This window comes from Abrus precatorius, unplaced genomic scaffold, assembly GCF_003935025.1.
Source record: "Abrus precatorius isolate BTA unplaced genomic scaffold, Abrus_2018 Scaffold6, whole genome shotgun sequence".
NCBI lineage: Eukaryota > Viridiplantae > Streptophyta > Magnoliopsida > Fabales > Fabaceae > Abrus > Abrus precatorius.
The window spans coordinates 19,177,754-19,196,346 of record NW_020874406.1 but is presented as its reverse complement, the minus strand read 5'-3'; the positions used below and the strand labels follow the sequence as shown (position 1 = coordinate 19,196,346).

Genomic DNA, 18,593 nt, shown 5'->3' with positions numbered 1-18,593 from the left:
CTCAAATGATATCTATGATCTAATATGAAGTTAGTCATGTGGAATACACACACAGTTTAACAAAAATTTACATAAGAAATTTATTATTTTTTATTAGGTACTATGATTTCAAGTTTTCTATATTTTTAAAACAACTGAGTATTGGTTTAATTATTAACTAATGAAAATTTCATGCTATACATAGATATTATGAAAATAAAAAAAATGATTTTAAATATAAAAATATTTTATTATTTTTCAAATTTCTAACTTTTAAAACATTTTTATCATTAAAAAATTAGATTCTATTATATTATATAAGACTAAATTTAAGAGATAAAATTTTTAAATTTTAAAAATATATTAAATTCAAATTTTAAATTGAGATTAAATTAAATTTTGAAGTTAACTGAAAATTAAATTTAAAAACGCTGAATGAAGGCATCTCAATTTTCTGGTTTTTTTATTTTTTTAAAAGTTATTTATTAAAGTATTATGATTTCAAAACAATTTTTCTTTTTGACTATTTTTTTTTAAGAAAAAGTAGTCTCAATGATCCTAACATGTGTTAAGAGTCTAACAAGTCTCACCTGGAGTGTAAGACTTAAGATCCCGAGTCTTGCATTACGAGTGGCGAAACTGTTTTAGGATTAAATCTTGTCATGTGTTACAGTTTGAACTAATGTCGTCTTTGACATAGGTAAAATTAGCATTACACTAGTGTAAAGTGTAAAATATAACAAGGAAGACGATCATTATTCCATATTTAAAATTTTTTAACCAGCATTTAAGTATAGTCGTTGATTGTAATAAGATGAAATATTTTATATTCTCCTAGTATCATTTTCATTGAAACTATAATCACAAACAACTATTATTAATATTTTTTGAATATTAAGCAATGCAATTATGAAGGTATTTGGATTGAAAAATAAAAAGAAAAATAAATACAAAGCTAATTTATATGAATGGCATATGTTATACAATTTTATTTTATTCAATTGCATTAAATTAATTACCAATCATATAATCAATTATTATTTTTATCCAATAATCATGTAATAATGACAATTTTCACATCTATATGTTATTCTTATGATAATAAAAAATAACAAGATAAATAAAAATATTAAAAACATTAAATTTATTAAACTTAATTAACTAATTGAAAGTATAAGTAATAAATTGATCATATTAACTTTTAAATTTAAATTATTTCTCAACTTCATTAACCTATTAATAGTTCAATTGTCTATCAACTGAGTAATTAGAATTTATCCTTGAGTGACAATTCAAAATAATAATAATAATAATAATATTTACATCATAATCATAATTAACAAATAATATCAATATTATAAAATTAAATTGAAGTTTAAAAAAAGTTACATCATAACAAAAATAAAATAAAATTCGTCTTTGATATACTATTAAGCATGATTTTATAATGGAAAAAGAGATAACGAGAGAAGGAAACAAAAGAAAGAATAAGTCAAGTGTGTGTAAGGCTATTCATATAATAATTAAAGAAAAATTAATTTAATTAAAAGTATTTTTTATTATATTTTAATTTTTTATATTATATAAAAATTATTTAATAAATAAAAGAAAGAAAAATCGTTACTTATAAAAATTTTAAAAAAATTAGTGAGTCTCACTTGTGTTAGCAAGTTAACACACCCACTTAACTTTAACTAAATTAAATAAAAAAGTTAAATAATAAACAAATTATTTTAAATGACACGTAAAATTGGTTGTATTAAATTATTAAAATCAAATAATGTTGATATACCCGTCTATGATGCATAATTAAAACATTATGTTTCATGTTTTACTTGTTACCAACGGGCTATGTAGGGGATACTAAGATTTGAGTGTTAACATAAAAAATTTTAAAGAACTCATTGAATTTTTCTATTTTTTTATGTTTCACTTTGTTAACAAGTATACATGGATACCAAGAATTAAGTGCCAATTTACAAAATTTTTAAAAATCTGTTTATAAACTTGTTGTTAATTTAAATAAAATAAATTAATTAAGCAATAGTAAGTTGATAATTTAAAGAAAAAATTTAAAATAAAATAGAAAAATACACGTCAATACGCATCAGTAAATTAAACAAAAAATCAAATAAAATTAAAATGTTAAATACCCATCGTTAAATTTTACGCATTATAAGACATATAGTAGTGAACAAATGCGATTATTTACTTTCTATGTACTGAGGGCCTATCAAACAAATTCATTATCATAAATTGAATGATATAGTAAGTGATAATTTGTCAAAAGTTACATCAATAATTATCGATGGATACACACCCGTTTGTATTTTTTGCGAATATCTCACGAATTTTTAGTAGTGTTTTTTCTTAGCAATAATTACATTTAACTATTAAGAAAATTTTAATTTTTAATTGGTATTTGTTTAATTCCTTTAAAAAATATTTTTTAGCCACATTTTCTATAACTACTAATACATTGAAGTAAAAAAATCTCTAATTATTGTAGTAATTTTATTAGTTATTTAGTTAACTTGAGATAAGATTATTTAAGTGTAGTATAATTTAGATAAACCCTAATTTTTAACATGATTTTCTGGATAACGTCAGAGAGTATAACGGGCGAAAGTATGTGAACCTACCTTGTTTTTAGGTGGTTCAATCTTTGGACGAGAAATGTGGCAGCTTTAGCAACCGTAGGATATAAAATGATTGCCTCACTCTAAATATATTATATTTGGCCAGAAAGATTGATAGAAAAGACTACCTATTCATTTTTAAACATTTTTATTAATTTATTCATTGTAATATTTGTATTTATTTCTTATTCAAATAAATAAACATATTTATTTATTTAATAAGTAAGATATTAATTTGACTATTTAATATTGTAAATATTTTTAAAATAAAATATAAATATATAACATAATTTTTTATTAATTTTAATAAATTACATATTCATCGGATTCAAAACCTTTAAGAAGACACTTAGTTTAACATATTAAAAATTTATAATTATTGCACTTGAATTTTTTATTAAGAACAGACTTAGATATGTGTAAAGTTTTATTGTTGCATAGTGATGGTAATGTATTTGCAATAGGCGCAGAGTGGACCTTTGTATTTTTTTAAAGAGGAAAACATGAAAAATATCATATATGTGACTCTATATAGGAAGAGTAAGTTTACAACTCCAACTTAGACAATGATTTAGAATGAACCAAAGTATCTGGGTAAGAGCTTGTGATGTTTGTGTTTCATAATCTTTAGTTGGTGATATGGTTGAAGGCAAAACCGTACCAAATCTTCAACAACAAAGGTCAACTTTCTATGCTGAGAATCATAAGTAGCTTTTATTCATCGTTGGGCCTAGCAAAGTTTAGTATGAGCATCATAGAACAATGCATCTCTTTCTAAGAGTGCTATATCAACTGCCTCAAGTTGAATAGACCCTATAGAGTATGACAATAGTTGAGGAAGTTCTCAACCATAGACTAGTTGGAAAGAGATTGTACAAGAGTAGTATGGTATGATATGTAATAGCAGTACTCAAACTAAGGGACCCAATCAATCCATTGGCGCAAACGATCATGACCATTAGGGAGGTAGAGAAAGTACATTTCAATGGTACGATTGACAATTTATGTTTGACCGTTAAATTTGAGGTGTTAAGTAAAAGAGAATGTCAACTTGGAGCCAGTAAGGGAAATAGTTCTTTCCAAAACAAACTAAAAGAAAATCTTGTCACAATCTGAAACTATAGTTTTAGGAAGACCATATAATTGAAACACCTTATCAAATAACATGGCAGCAACAAATATAGCACTAAATGGATGAATTATTGGAAAAAAAAAATGGGGTACTTGAAAGTCTGTCGACCACCACCATAAAGACTATTTAACTCTAAGCTCTATGAAGTCTTTCTACAAAGTCTATAGAGATACTGACCCAAATTTGGTGAGGAACATGAAGGGGTTGATGAAGGCTTGCAAGTTGTAAATTTTTTCCATTTGTGGCACTAACATATGGAACAATTCTATACAAATTCTAATGAAATGTGCTTCATTCCTTTCTAATAAAAATCCTAACGAAGTCATTATAATCTAGCTCCAATTCCCTTGCTTCAATATGTTTCTTTAGGTAGGATAATTTAGGGGAATTCATATTCTCTTGATGAAGAGTATCAAATATTGCAGCTTGAGAGAAAGAAACTAGCATGAGTTGAAGGAAATTCTCATCTCTTCTAGATAAGACACCAACAACTTTATTCAATTTTTTTCACTTTATATTCAACTCAGAAATCAAACCCATAAGCTTGCAATCCACTGTTGAGACATAATTAGATGTTATAAAAGGTATTCGAGGCTAAAATGATTCATGCAAATGACGTAGTGTTGACCTTATCGGTGGAGTATCCAATGAGTTACTATTTTGGCTAACCTAATCAATTCGCAATTGTATGCTACCAACTTGAGGTGTCCTTTTGCAATTTTAGTGCTAAAAAAAGGCAATGTAATGCCCTTTTTGTTGCAGTATAGTACCAAACCCACTACCACATACATCATATTCAACTACAAATTCTATTCAAAGTTTGGTAATTTAAGAATACAGGTTGTGGAAAAAGCTTTCTTTAAATGGTTAGAGGCAAGGTTAACTACAACATTCCATTGAAAATTTGTCCTTTTTAAAAAACTTGCTAGGGGGTAGTTATTTATCTATAATCTTTTATGAGTTTTTTTGTAATACCTTGCTAACCTAAGGAATCCAAAAAGAGTCTTAGTAGATGACATGTCCTAGATATGGTTCTTGAACTTCTTTAAAAACAATATATTAGTGCACAACAAATCAAAAATCAATCACACATGATACATTTGTTTAATCCATATTTTACTGTAAATTAATATCATAAAAAATAAACTAAATTTATATAAATAAAGTCAAAATATCCTGTTCATCAAATTTTGAAAAGTTAAAAAAGCATTAACAAAGTTAACGACATAAAAAAATTATAATCATATTAAATTATTTAAGAGACGATATTACATGTTAAAAATCTAAAGAATTTTAAAATTAACATTATTATCACATGACATGACACTTGTCTAGCCTTAAAAAAAAGGTATAATTTTGACTTATATCATAACTCATAATATCAAAAATATTTTTACTTACATCAATGAAATTATTTTTATTTTATAAATTAGTTTTACAAGAGATATTCTAAAATTTTGAAACATATCAAAATTTTAATATTATTATTTTTAAAATTTTATCCTGACGTGACAAAAAAATATTGGAGACACAGTCTAATTATTTTAAAATAATACTTTAATAAATAGTTTTTAAAAAATAAAAAAGCCCCAATTTTTATAATTTAGTTTTATTAGGCACAAGAGCAGTTTTTAAAGGCACCCGGCAAGCACCCAAATTACGTGGCATTTTACTGCGAAGTGACGATCTAAGGATCCGTCGTTTCAAAATCTGAAAAAGTTGGGCCTGAGGCGCCCTTCATATTTTCGCTTTCAACGCATGTCTTTGCATTTATTTAAAATAAAATAAATCGGAAACATAGAGAAGTGAGACTGTGAGAGGGAGACAATGGTGGATACGAAGTTTGCGTGGTTGTTGGAGAATTTGAAGGTACAGGATCCATGGCTTCCCCCAAGCACATGGGAATCGATACCTTGTGAAAGTGGACTTTGCTCTTCGCCTTCTTCTAAATTGAGCCAACCTCTCCATCACCTCTCCACTCTCTCTGTAAGTTCCACTCTCTCTGTGATTTACTTGTGCTAGTGCAATGCATTTTCGAGTATTTGCTCTCCTACTTATCTATGCATTTTGAACTGGCATCGGCGCATTTCATAAGGGACTGTGTGTTTATTTTGATAATTCGAAAATTTGGCCCCAGGAATCAAGTTTGGTGAGGTTGGTGATGAATGCTATGCAAGGGGCAAAATCATCCCTTGTTAGTATTCAAAAGCTATCTTCCATCTTTTGTTCTGATCCAGCTGACAGGACCTCCCTCCAGATTCCGAATCTCTGGAATCGAGCTTCCAGCACTCATTCTTTGGGAAATATACTTAAAGCTATAGGTTGCACCGGGTCTCTAGTTTTTCTTCTCCGTACATTTGTAGATTATTTTACAAATTTGAATGTCGACAACAGTTTTGGACTTGGTCATGATAAATCTGATGTTCGTCAAAGTGAAATTCATCAAGAGGACAGAGTAAGAGTGGAAGAGTTCCCTCCCTTCAGTCTTGTTAATCAAGCCTTTGCTGTTGCTGTGGGAAAAGTCTTGGAAGGGTACATCTGTGGATTGGACACAATTCATGCATCTGTATTTTTAAGGCGTTCATCAAAACATGTGGATTTGCCGGTATCTGGCTGTTTGAAGAATGTAGTGCATTCTGAAATTACACTGCTTGAATTTTACCTGCATACGAAAGAACTAAGGACTCAGATTGAGGCACTTGCAAGCATATGTAACGTACAAAAGTGGGCTCTTCGCTTTTCAGATACTGCCTTTGAGGACCTGATTACTGAAGCTACTTCTGAATTCCGTAACTTCTGCAGAGGGGGGAATTTATTAACATTTTTGTTTGCACAATTACAGGTCAGCTTATTTGAATGTGAACCTATTCTTAGAATATATGGAAAAATACTGCAATTTCTTCTAATCTATTCAGCTTTCTTGAATTTAGGTTGCTGATCCTGCTCACTGCACTCTGCTCAAGTTTCTCTTTCTTCAGTCATGTGAACCATATTGTGGGTTCATTAGGTCATGGATTTTCAAAGCAGAAATACATGACCCATATAAGGAGTTTATTGTGGAAAATGTGGAGTGTTTACTTCCTAAGTCACATGTTAAAGCTGGATATTCTGTTGAATTCCCATTGGCAAGTGTCAAGGTAATTCTTTCCTGTGCTGACCTGCACGCAATTTTTGTTTGTATTATAGCTTTGTATTGCCTTGTTTTGCTGAATTCTCATGGTGGGAACTTCCTAACAACAGGTGCGAGATGGAGTTCCCATTCCTGGATTTCTCAAAGACTTCTTGGTTCCTCTTGTGAGGGCTGGTCAGCAACTTCAAGTGCTGTTGAAATTGCTTGAACTGTGCATTCATGTTGCTGCTGGAGAACGTAGTTCTGATGAATTTCTACCCTGCTGGAGTGGCTTTTCAAGTAATAGTCTGTCTTATTCTTCTTCATTGACTTTCAGCAAAGATGTTATAGAAGCCACGGTGCTTGCAAGAAAAAAATATTATAAAAGGATGAATGAAAAAATTGAAAGCCTTTTGAGCAGCTTAGAAGTTAGATATCAGCAGGTAATCATATTCCATAGCTTTGGTTCCACATACACGTGCACTTTTTACTTCTGTTTACTTTCAGTTATTTTGCAATAACAGAATTATTAATTTAAAATGTTCTCTCGCAATCACTAATGTAGAACCAAGAATGCAAGAAGTAATGGAGAAAAGGCATTCAAGTTCTTCCAAAAGCCTGCTAGGAAACCCACTTAAAACAAAGATATTGGTGGAATGCCATAATTGTGGAAAAAGAATTCTTGGATTATTTTCTGACAAAATGCATCAAATTATTGATTTGTAATCACTCTTCTGGAAAGACATGTCCCTTCTTGTTTTGTATAAATTATCCCTACAATTTTCTGCTTCTAAATGTTAAGAAATATTAAAATCAATCTTGTACTTCCTCCTAATATCTCTTAACTCATAAGCATATAGGGAGTGTTGGGTCTTGACTGGTGGTATAAGGGTCTTTATGAACAATTGGTCAGAAATTTGATTCTTGTTGCCCTATTTCTTCTAAATAAAAGTTGAATTTCAGCATGCATGAAAATAGGTATATGCATTGTCCACTCTTCAAGCCTAAAGGGGTCTTTCATCTGGCTAATTTTCAGAGATGTAGTAAAGCCATTTGTGATCCTTCACCTAATATCTATAGCTTAAGCTTTTAGGAGACTTGGTCCTTGACATAATACAAACAAGTGGAATTGTACAAAATATTTTAACCAAATATTTTTAATATTTGAATCAGAGGTGGTATTTTTCTTTTTTACAATGCTATGATTTAGGAGACATTGAGAGTACAATATTTGTTCTTTCATATCAAACTTAGTATTGCTGGATTGCAGATATAGAAATCAAATTTTATATTTTTGTGTACTGTCATTTACTGTGTATTTCTTTAACCTTCTTGATGCCTTTATCTTACCATCTTGATGTTATGTAGTCTAAAGCTGAAATTGCAGTGCCATTTGCTTTATTTTAGATTATTATACAGTAATTGTTTCATCATAATCCCATCTGCACCAATGATCTTGTTATATCTTTATTTTGATCAACAATAAGTTTTTGGAAAGGCTGTTAAAGGAAAAAGGAGCATAGAAGTATACAATAAGATGGAGACAAGAAAGAAGACTACTTTTCCCACTGTGAGCATGTGCTTATTTTTTCTCTTTTTTCCTTCTTTCTTATGTATGAAGATTTTCCTTTTGCAGGTAGCTACGCATGCTTCAGTACCTTCCTTTGATAATGATGGAGGTACTTTAGACAAACTGGGCCAGATCATGTCAGAAGACAAATCCACTGGTTGCCCTGCAGCAGATAAAAAAAGTTTAAATATGTAATTTCTTACTCCTCTTATCCTTCAATTCCCACCACCCGTGAAATGTTATGAGCATAAAGATGCATGTACTGAGTTGACATGTTCCTCCTTATTTGCTGCTCACTATCTTTGTTTTTCCCCTGACAATGTTATTTCCCTTTGTTATTGCTTCATTGATGTTTTATAGATATTCTCAGGGTCATTGATAATTTGGGCTCTGATGTCTCAAGTACAATAGACGAGTTCACTTTGCTGGAAGATATGTGTGGTTTATCTGAAAGTTCATCCTCAAACAGCTCTGAGGAGCAATTGGACTGTGATCAGCTTAGTGGCTGGTCCTGTTCAGTAGTTGGGCAACAAAATCATTTATCTGCTTTAAGCTTCATGAAGAGTACAACCTTAAATAATTCAATTCAAAATTCCTGTCGTCATGAAAAGTCAGGCAGTGATTCACATGTAATCTGTGATAAAACAGATGCCATTGATCATTTGGTGGAGTCCTTCAATGATGAAGTGATATTGAGTCACATGTCTAATCCTCCAAGTCCAAGGAATTCAAGCTGCTCTAAACTCAGTATGCAGTATAGGGAGAGTTTGATTGACAGTTGTTCAGCAATGGGCCACTTATTGAGAAATTCATTTGGTAATGATGGAACTGTTGAGCATAAGGTGACTGAAAAGCACCTGGGATACCTGAGATATTCTATGTCATGCCATGATGTTATTAATATTAGCGACACTTCAAATGGGGAGGCCACAAGTGAGAATCAACTAGACAATATTACACTTGCTTCAAATTTGTATGGTTTTCAACCACAGATAAACAGCCATCAGTGTAATCAACCCAACATTAATCCCCTTAGTATGAACCCTATGTTGACAAGAATTTCATTTCTTCACTTGATGGGTAGAAATGAGGAAAAATACAAAGCAGATCGTGAACAACCCTTGCCTTACTTCAATTTTTCTGCTGTAGAGGACCCTTGTAAGGTTTATATGGACAAGTTACCCATCAACTCCAGATGTAGAAGTGCATCTTCATTTATACTAGACAGTAGGGCATCGGTTTGTGATGATAAGAATAATGAATATGGAGAATTTGTCCATGGTAGAGAGGATGGGTTGGCTGATGCTCCCAAATTATGTTCAGATGCTTCACTGGACTTGATGGACCATACACATAATGTTTTAACAGCTGTATCTGGTGGGAGCAGCTGGGAAAGATTGCTGGGTAGTTTTAGGAAAACTGTCAATTGTGATGGTACTCAAAAGAACATTTTGTTGTCAACATTTGAGATTCCGCTTGATATTATAATCGACAAGTGCTTACTGCAGGAAATCATGCTTCAGTATCCTTACGGCCTTACCTTTATGTTTATTCTCTTTTATGTTTATAACTGATTGATTAGTTCATGTATGGTGTTTCTTTTTCCATTGCTATTGCTTCTATTTTCTCTGGATGATACATAGATTAACTAGTATGATTTTATCATGAATACCCAGTTCAGTATTGAAATCTATGTCTGGTTTTTGAACCCCATCTTACTATTTGTCAGTACTGTAAATGGGTCAATGCTACCTCAATTGGCTTCTTTACCAATGAAGTTTACGCATGCCAAAGTACTGGAAGACAGGGGGGTTTAAAGAATTTTTAGTGTCTTGGTGATAGGAGCTGTTGGAATGGGTTGCAAAATTCTATGATCGGGAATCTAAATACCATAAAGGAAATCTAATGTTGCTAATTTATTTGAATATTTTAAAATCTGAGAATGCTTGATAATGTACTTCAGTAATTCTCCAACAGTAACAAACAGATCTTGTCTCATTAGGTGGGACATGCTACATGGATCACTTGATGCCATTTATAATTTCTGCCCTATAGTAATTAATGTGCTTCAAGTATTACTGTCCTAACAAGATTCAAGTTATGCAGCAATCCTGTATAAAATATGCTGTGGTGGATAATGCTAATTTAGTGGCCATGTTGAGTTATGTGTGAAAATTGATAGATGAAACAAGGTGGAATAATTATTATAATTTATACTGTTCTTGTAATTGCAGATTGTGATGGTAGATTGGGTTACATGATTTGAGCACATGATGAATTAGTTTGCAAGTCTTCAATGGCAGTCCTTTGTCTTTTGGATACAAGTTTGTAGGATCTCTTTAATTAACACATAACAACTTATCTCAATTTTATTAATAATTTCTCAGATGATATCTTTTCTGGATTCTAGGTGATTTTTTTGCATCTTTTTTCATTTTTATCTTAATCCACAATTGAAAGTTGAGAATTGAGGTGCTCAATATATTGCCTTTAGGAAAGTATTCTGTACTAGTGTTGCCCGTCCTTAGAGATCTCAGATACAATTACGTCAGCAAGCTAGCCATCAATGTGCTTGAGGAAGTATTTAAGTTGCGGGAGCATCTCTTGGCACTACGGCGGTACCATTTTATGGAGTTAGCAGATTGGGCAGATTTGTTTATCTTGTCTCTTTGGCATCATGTATTCCTAAATCCTGATTCCCAATGAGTTGTGTAATATTTTATAGCTATGAGTCTGACTATAGTCTTTAGTACTGCACATTTACTCATTCTTTGATTACTTGAAATCACAGAAGTGGTCTGTTACCGAAGCTAATGAGAGAGTTTCAGAAATTCAAGGTCTTCTTGAGTTGTCTATACAGAAGTCTTCTTGTGAACAAGACACTAACAAGGATAGATTGTTTGTGTACATGAAAGGACATGGAAAATTGCCTCTTTCTGCATCTGCAATTGGTACTTTCAAACTACTACAGAAAGGGGATTCCCCTAGTTGATACACATTTTTTACTCTTTCTAAAGGCCCAGTATTTTGTTTTCACTCCAACAAGAAGGAAAGAGAATATCATTATTTCAAATTAACTATTAGGCCAAATATACTCACTTCCTACTTTTAAGGATTTTTTTCATTTAAATATTATGAATTTTAAGTCAGTTTTCATTTAGTTCTTATATTTTAAAAAATTCAGGCCATTTATATAATTAAATGAAAATGGCTTCAGTTTCCATGTGAGTGTCTTTTCTAGAATGTTAATATACTCATTTCCTGTACAAATAACAACCATGAACCACCACAGCAATAATAAACTAATTAGTTCTTTTTCTTTATTAATATTGCAATTGCTGTTATTTATTCTTTTCAGTTTCATTTCAAGTTTGATAAGCTCCCCCCCTGCCAATTCTCCTCTCTTTGGAGGTGGTGGAAATGTAGATTATGAAATTATGTGTCTAATATTGAATTTTTATATAATGGCAGGGGTCCGTTCTTTTGATTTCTTAGGACTGGGTTACCGTGTGGATTGGCCACTCAGTATTGTTTTAACACCTGCTACATTGAAAATATATGCTGATATATTCAGCTTTTTGATACAAGTGAAGCTTGCCATTTTTTCATTGACTGATGTATGGTGCTCATTAAAGGTGTGATTTCTTGCAATTCTTTCCTTTGTTCTTTTCCTGGTGTTTATTATTACAGATCTGCTGTTATTATCCTATATCTTCCATAGTTGTCAATAACACACGATAGTGGCGGTGCGGCCTTGGAGTGTTTTTGATGGGTGCGGCCCAAAACACGGCCTGTCACGGCACAATAGTGGCACCATAGGGAAAGATACCAACTTTCCTTTTCTAACCTCAAAACAAAAGGAATTTTAGGATTTTTTAAGGGTAAAAAAAAAACTTTTAATCTTTTAGAAGTCTTGAGGTTATTTTGTAAGACTAAAATAGTCTTCTCAGTTTTCAGACCTAACCTCACTTTTCCCCACATTTTTTCTTCTTCCTTTCTCTCAACACTCTTTCCTCTCATCTCTATTGCTGTTCTGTTTTGCAACTAGAGACACATGACAAAACTCCACTTTTTTCTTCTCCCCTTCTTTGTTCAACCCTCCCTCCTGTCATCTCTGTCTCTGTTATGCTTTGCAACAATCTCAAATCCAGTAGAGTCACTAATCTCCAATTACTTCTCTGGCAAAATCTACTTCCTTCTCTCTATTCTATGATTCTAAAGTCCTGCCTCTGTTATGTTCTCCCGGAAAATCCACTCTTTCTTCTCTTTGTCTTTTGTTGATAATTATTTGTATGCTATTTATGCATTTTTTAGCATTATATACATAATTATCTGCATATATATATATATATATATATATATATATATATATTAATCCATATAAAAAACTTTAAAATAACAGTTATCCTGCTATGCACTATAGCGCTTTGAGGGTCATCTGTTATGCACCGCTATCTGAGATTAACAACTATGATATCTTCCAAATATGTGTCTGATTTTCTGCTTATATAATGGATGGGCTGACAGATTCTCAATAGAAGTCAGGAAATAATAGATTCATGTATAACATGATAAAATGAGTATTTATGGGAATTAGTATTTAGGAAGTTACTCTTATTTAGTCTTGGCCTGGATATTGTCCCAATTAAGTCTATTAAGAGTCTATATAAAGATATTTTGCATTCAGCATAAGAGATCATTATGATACAGAACTTCTATCTAAATTTTTCTCTTCATTGTTTCTAACTCAATTTCAGAATAATATTGATCACTTAATTGGTCAATGATAGTTCAAAGAGTTGTTGATGAGTAACTACTTATAGCTGTAATTTTTCAAAAATGGAAATATTTGTATCAACTATCTTTTTTTGTGTCCCCCCAACCCAACATATATATATATATATTCTGCTCTTGTTCTCTTTTGCCTTGCGTGTTTCTTCATATTTTATCACAGATAATTTTGTCACAATGTTTGAGAGCCTGCAATTTAAATAGTCTTGTTCAGAGTACAATCAAGACGAGGATTGAAGAAGAATGATGATTTTATTGACTACTAGAAAGAATAGGATTACAAAAGAATCCCCCAAAGCTTACAGCTCCTAAACAGAGAATGAAATTCTCCTCAAAACAATTAACAGAACCAATAATGCCTCAATCAAGAAACTAACTCTCTATTTATAGAATCTGTTAGCGATATTAACAAACTAACACACACTTGACTCTTTTCTACCCTTCCTCTAAAAATAAACCTTCCACACTTTAGGTCTTTTATTGACATCAATCATACGTTCCTCTGCCACGGTTTTAACAAGTCTGCACTGTGCATACATTCTAAACTATACAGTCTAATATCCCAATTTATTTGTGTTGCTTTGAATTGCACTTACATTCTGGATTTTCAAGGGAATCTAAGGGATTTAGGTCATGTGATGGAACTTATTTTCTTTCAAATTTGGTGAACAGGATTTAATGCATACAACCACTAAGAATTTGAATTCAGAGCTACACCAACGTGACATAGGGCATCTTAATATATTGATGAAGATGAGGTATACGCTCAGTGATTTCTTTTCTGAATGTCTGGGACGGGTGCATTGTTTCTATTTGGTATCATGGTGTTTCTCAGATTCTGCTATCAATTCATTCTCATGGATGGGAAGGACTTTGGATGTTCAGACCATGTGGTCTGGGTGAGGGCTTAGAGATACAGTAGTTAGCGGTTTTTTTTTTCCATGAACTAAAAAAGTGATACTTAATGAGCACGAAATTTAACTATTTTCTCAAAAAGATTTTAAATATTGAAGATGAACTTCTTTTGTATGCATGTTTTGTACTTCTAAGTATCCTTTGTTTCACTTTCAATGACAGGCACCAGATCAGCCATTTTGTAACTACTTTGCAGCAGTATGTAGAGTCACAATTATCTCATGTATCATGGTGCAGGTTTCTTCATTCCCTTCAGCATAAGGTTTGAGGCCAATGCTTATAATTGGTATAGCTATTTATTTAGTTATCATTCTCTGTGCATCTTTTACTTCGGACTTCAAAGTATAATTTGTTTTCAGTGGAAAACATTTGTTCTGTTACTGCTTATGCATTCCATGCAAGCATGTTATAAATCATGATTGCTTAGTTGAAATGAGAATATGACCTTCACTTGCTACCTTCTGGTTCTGGACAACTTTTCCAGCTACATGTATATGGACAATTTCCCATAAAAGCATTTCACTTTTGATTCCTTAAACCCCTAAGGCACTTGTTTGTATTCTCCCTCCATGTGTTGTGTGTGTGTGTGTGTGTCTATATTTGTGTAGAACTTTATATTGGACAAGAGAATAAGAGAAAAATGATGAAAACATCTTGCACATTATGTGTTAGGTTGCATTTGTATCATACCTGTCACTTCTAATGAAATTCATCATGAAATGAAAGAAGGGTTACATCCTTATCAATACAATTCTGATAAGGAATCTAGCAATGATCCTGTAACTTCCAGGCTTTATGCTTCCTACTACTTTGGTATAGTTCTGCTAGTTAGATTTAGGTTATGTTTGGTAAAAGTAGCTTGTAGCTTATTTAGGAGCTTGAAGCTTGGTCAATAAGCTTGTAGAGTTGTTTGGTATATATAAAATGAAAGGAGCTTGTAGCTTTTAAAGCTAACTTTTCAAAAAGTTATCTAGAGAAGCTTTTAGCTTTTGAAAAGGCAACTTATGTACATATGTTACTCTTATTGTCTTTTTATTTTCTTAACCTTCATGATAGTTCCATTCATTTTTCTTTTCTCTATTTTTTTCATTTGTTCGCTTGTCTCTTTTATCCAAACATATTTTATATTAAAAAAAAAATATTGCTTAAAATAGTTTATGTTCAAATATATGTGAAGAGAATTTTTTTTCTATATAATTATTTATTTAATTAATTGATTGATAGCAAATAAATAAAATAAGTTATATTTAATTTTAATATTATGTTAATATAATATTACGTGCCCTTTTAAGTCATTAAATACAAATCAATTTTTTACATAGTTAGTTTGACAAATAATTTTAATTCTATAAGTTACTTATACAACTATAAACTTTTAGTTACAAGTTCACAACTTTCAACTAGCTAACAGCTAGAAGCTAAAAGCTCGTAGCTTTCAACTCATTTTACCAAACATAGCCTTAAAGATTTCTGCAAAAAGACTTTGTAATTTGGTTTGAGAAGAATGCTCAGTTCTTTTAAAGGGTATCTCACTGCCTCTCTATCTTTAATTGGATAGGATCAAAGGAAGGCATCTTTGGCCTCTTAGTGGAGTTCTGCTAATAGTTACTCCAAGAGTTATATCTTCACAGAACTCCTTAGTCCGTTGAGATTGGGTTGTGGTTTTACTTTTTTTTTATTACCTCTTGTATTTTTCTATATCTGCTAATGGGGACATTTTATTCTGCTTGTGGTTGTATTCTGTTCTCTGTTCTAATTCTTTTTCTTTTAAAATAAGTAAATATAAGTAGTAACAAAAGAAATTGAAAAGTATTTTGTTCTCTGTTCTAATTCTTTTTCTTGTAAAATAAGTAAATATAAGCAGTAATAAAAGAAATTTAAAACATACTGAAACTACAACTTCCACCCCCGAGTTAGTAATGTAAAGAACCAAATAACTCAAATATCCAGGAACAGTTTTTATCTCTAACAAGTAGCTCATCAAATGAAAGACATATATAAAGCTCATATATCAAAAAATACTATTTTTCATTATTTCTTTACCCTTTCACCATGTGATTCTTTGATTTTTGTATTTGCTGTATGCTTGTATCACCGGACGGTTTGACTGCTCAAGACTGTCAAGCAGCTGCAGTTTGGTTAATGACTTTGTTTGGATATATAATGAAAGTTGAATAAGGGCAGCTATTAGTTAGTTAGTTAGTTAGTTGGAAGGGATTGGTTATACATTGGGGGAAATAGAGATTAGAAGGATTCATTCTGTGAATTTGGTAGATTGTTTGTTAAAGGGGAAATCATTTGATATTTTGTTTATTATGCAGGAAGCTTTTAAGATGCTTATGTAGGAACTTACACTCAAACAAAATTTAGGGTTATCTCAGCAGCATCTCCGCAATAGTTTTCAAATGTTATAGCAATACAAAAATTAGAACTGCATCAGGGTTAATCAAAGATGAACTTAATAGATCTGGATGTCCATATTTTTCCTTCTATCTCATTCAATTATCAGTTTCATAGCTTTCTAGTTTCTGGTAACCTAGATGGCTGGATGCCTTCATAATTTAATTGCTTTATAAATGTTTTAGAACTAGTGGGATAAGGCTTGGTTGTTGTATAAATGTTTTAGTTATTCCTGTCCTGCCATTTATTACGCAGGTGAAAGATATGATGGATCTTGAGTCAGTGCACATGGAATATCTTGCTGATTCCTTATGCATGTAAGTTTGCATTTATTTGTCGTTTACTAGTCATAGAATAGTTATTAGAAAGTCAATTTAGGGCCAACTTTTTTTTCTGGTGATAGTGAATACTATGGTTTATGTCAATTTTGCATGCACATTGATGACCAGTGTAAAAATGGTCTGTAAATTGTGGTAAATAGCATAACTGTTAGTGTAAGATTTCAAACTTGTATCCAGTTGGTGTTTTATGTGTTTGTGTATATATATTTGTGACAGATGTTTCCTGTCTGACGAAACAAAGGTAGTTGGCAGCATTATTGAGGGTATTTTGCAATGTGCACTCGATTTCCGGTCTTGTCTTACAGTTGGTGCTTGGAATGCTGGATTTGATCAGGAAGATTTGTTAGGAAAACTTTCTAGAATCAATATATCCCAGGTAAACTAGGCAAACTTAATAGAATCACTACACATTCTTGTTTGGTACATTTATGCTTTAGAAAATATAATTATATGAAAATACTATCCGTAGATTGTTCTTTGATATTTTAGAAAGATTTTGGGCATTTGGCATCTTCTGTACATAGATATTAAGTGATTATTCTTAACTACCTTGGTATCCCTGGGAGTGCGAATGTCTTTATGTAGTGTAAAGCAATATACATGCTCCCATATATTCGAGAGGGCCTTCTCAATGTTCTCATTAGTTTTGGAGTCCGATGCCCTCAAAATAACCTAAGTTTTGCCGAAAGGCCTCTTGGAAACATCCCCACGTTAGATAAGATCATAATGGAAAATTCTATCTGGAACATGTTATGTTAGGTATGCTCTCTTACAAATTTTCCTAGACTCATAGTAAAAAATATATTGACCTACTGTTTGAATTAACTTGCAGGTGCTTTCTATAAAGCAGAAGTTTGATAGAAGTCTAAAAGAATTGCAAATATGCTATATTAAGGAACCTAAACATGGGAATTTTGGGCTTTCTCGTTTCTGGGATTATCTAAACTATAATGAATATTATTCAAGTGTCCGCAATGAGATGGGGTACTATGTTGTCTGAAATTTGTAGCTTTGACGATGAATGATGGCATATTGCACGGTGAGGGCTAGGAAGTCAGCTTTGACATGTCAACATTGGTGTGGCCGGGTATTCTTGACTGTAACATATTAGTTTAGAAGAACAATTGAATTTGCGGAAGAAGTGTCTCTGGGAAGTTTTGCTAATTCATGGATGTTAGGAACATCTTAACCGATTGTATCATTGATAACGGAAAAAAAAACCAACAAAAAATAGGCGTTGTATATGTGTGTTTCCCATGGATTTGCTAACAGAAATAGAGTTTATGGAGAGTATAGGTGAATGTCTGCGATATTGTGCCTATGACAATGTTATTTACTTTATAAAAAGAAAAGAAAAAAAAATGCTTTGTGAGTGGCAGGTTCTCTCTACTTCATATTTATTATTCGCTTGGATTGTTCATAACTATTATGTTCCAAAAAAAGTAAAGAATATTATATGCCCTGGGAGGCACAATTTCTCCCACACAGCTGATGCAAAATTTTCTTGGGAAGTTGTTTCTAAAGTCTTCTTCATGGAAGACATTTCTTTTACGCTAGCTTTATTGCCACTGTAATAACAAAAGTTTATTTGTTTTTCTCATCCTTGCTAGTTTAAAAGCGAGCGATGATTACATGAATTGACAATTAAGCTAATATTAAGTCTAAAGCATTTTTGAGACTTCATTGAAGACGTATTCGTCTTCTTCACATCCAACGT

The 18,593-nt window shown here is 31.7% G+C and overlaps 1 protein-coding gene across 2 annotated transcripts; it reads left to right on the top strand.

The window, feature by feature from the left end:
- The first annotated feature begins 5,413 nt into the window (after positions 1-5,413).
- LOC113869026 lies at positions 5,414-18,183 on the top strand. 2 transcript variants are annotated; one of them, XM_027505125.1, is made up of 14 exons: positions 5,414-5,736; positions 5,888-6,592; positions 6,681-6,887; positions 6,991-7,302; positions 8,496-8,620; positions 8,800-9,951; positions 10,967-11,108; positions 11,221-11,380; positions 11,901-12,064; positions 13,893-13,978; positions 14,298-14,397; positions 16,791-16,852; positions 17,093-17,252; positions 17,709-18,183. In XM_027505125.1, exons 1-14 carry the CDS (start codon positions 5,578-5,580, stop codon positions 17,874-17,876), a joined length of 3,702 nt encoding a protein of 1,233 aa, XP_027360926.1. In that variant the 5' UTR covers positions 5,414-5,577; the 3' UTR covers positions 17,877-18,183. The 2 variants fall into 2 exon arrangements, 1 of the variants encoding a protein (XP_027360926.1); XR_003505455.1 differs by lacking the exon at positions 17,709-18,183 and having other exon boundaries at positions 14,298-14,421; positions 17,093-17,105.
- Positions 18,184-18,593: the final 410 nt, after the last annotated feature.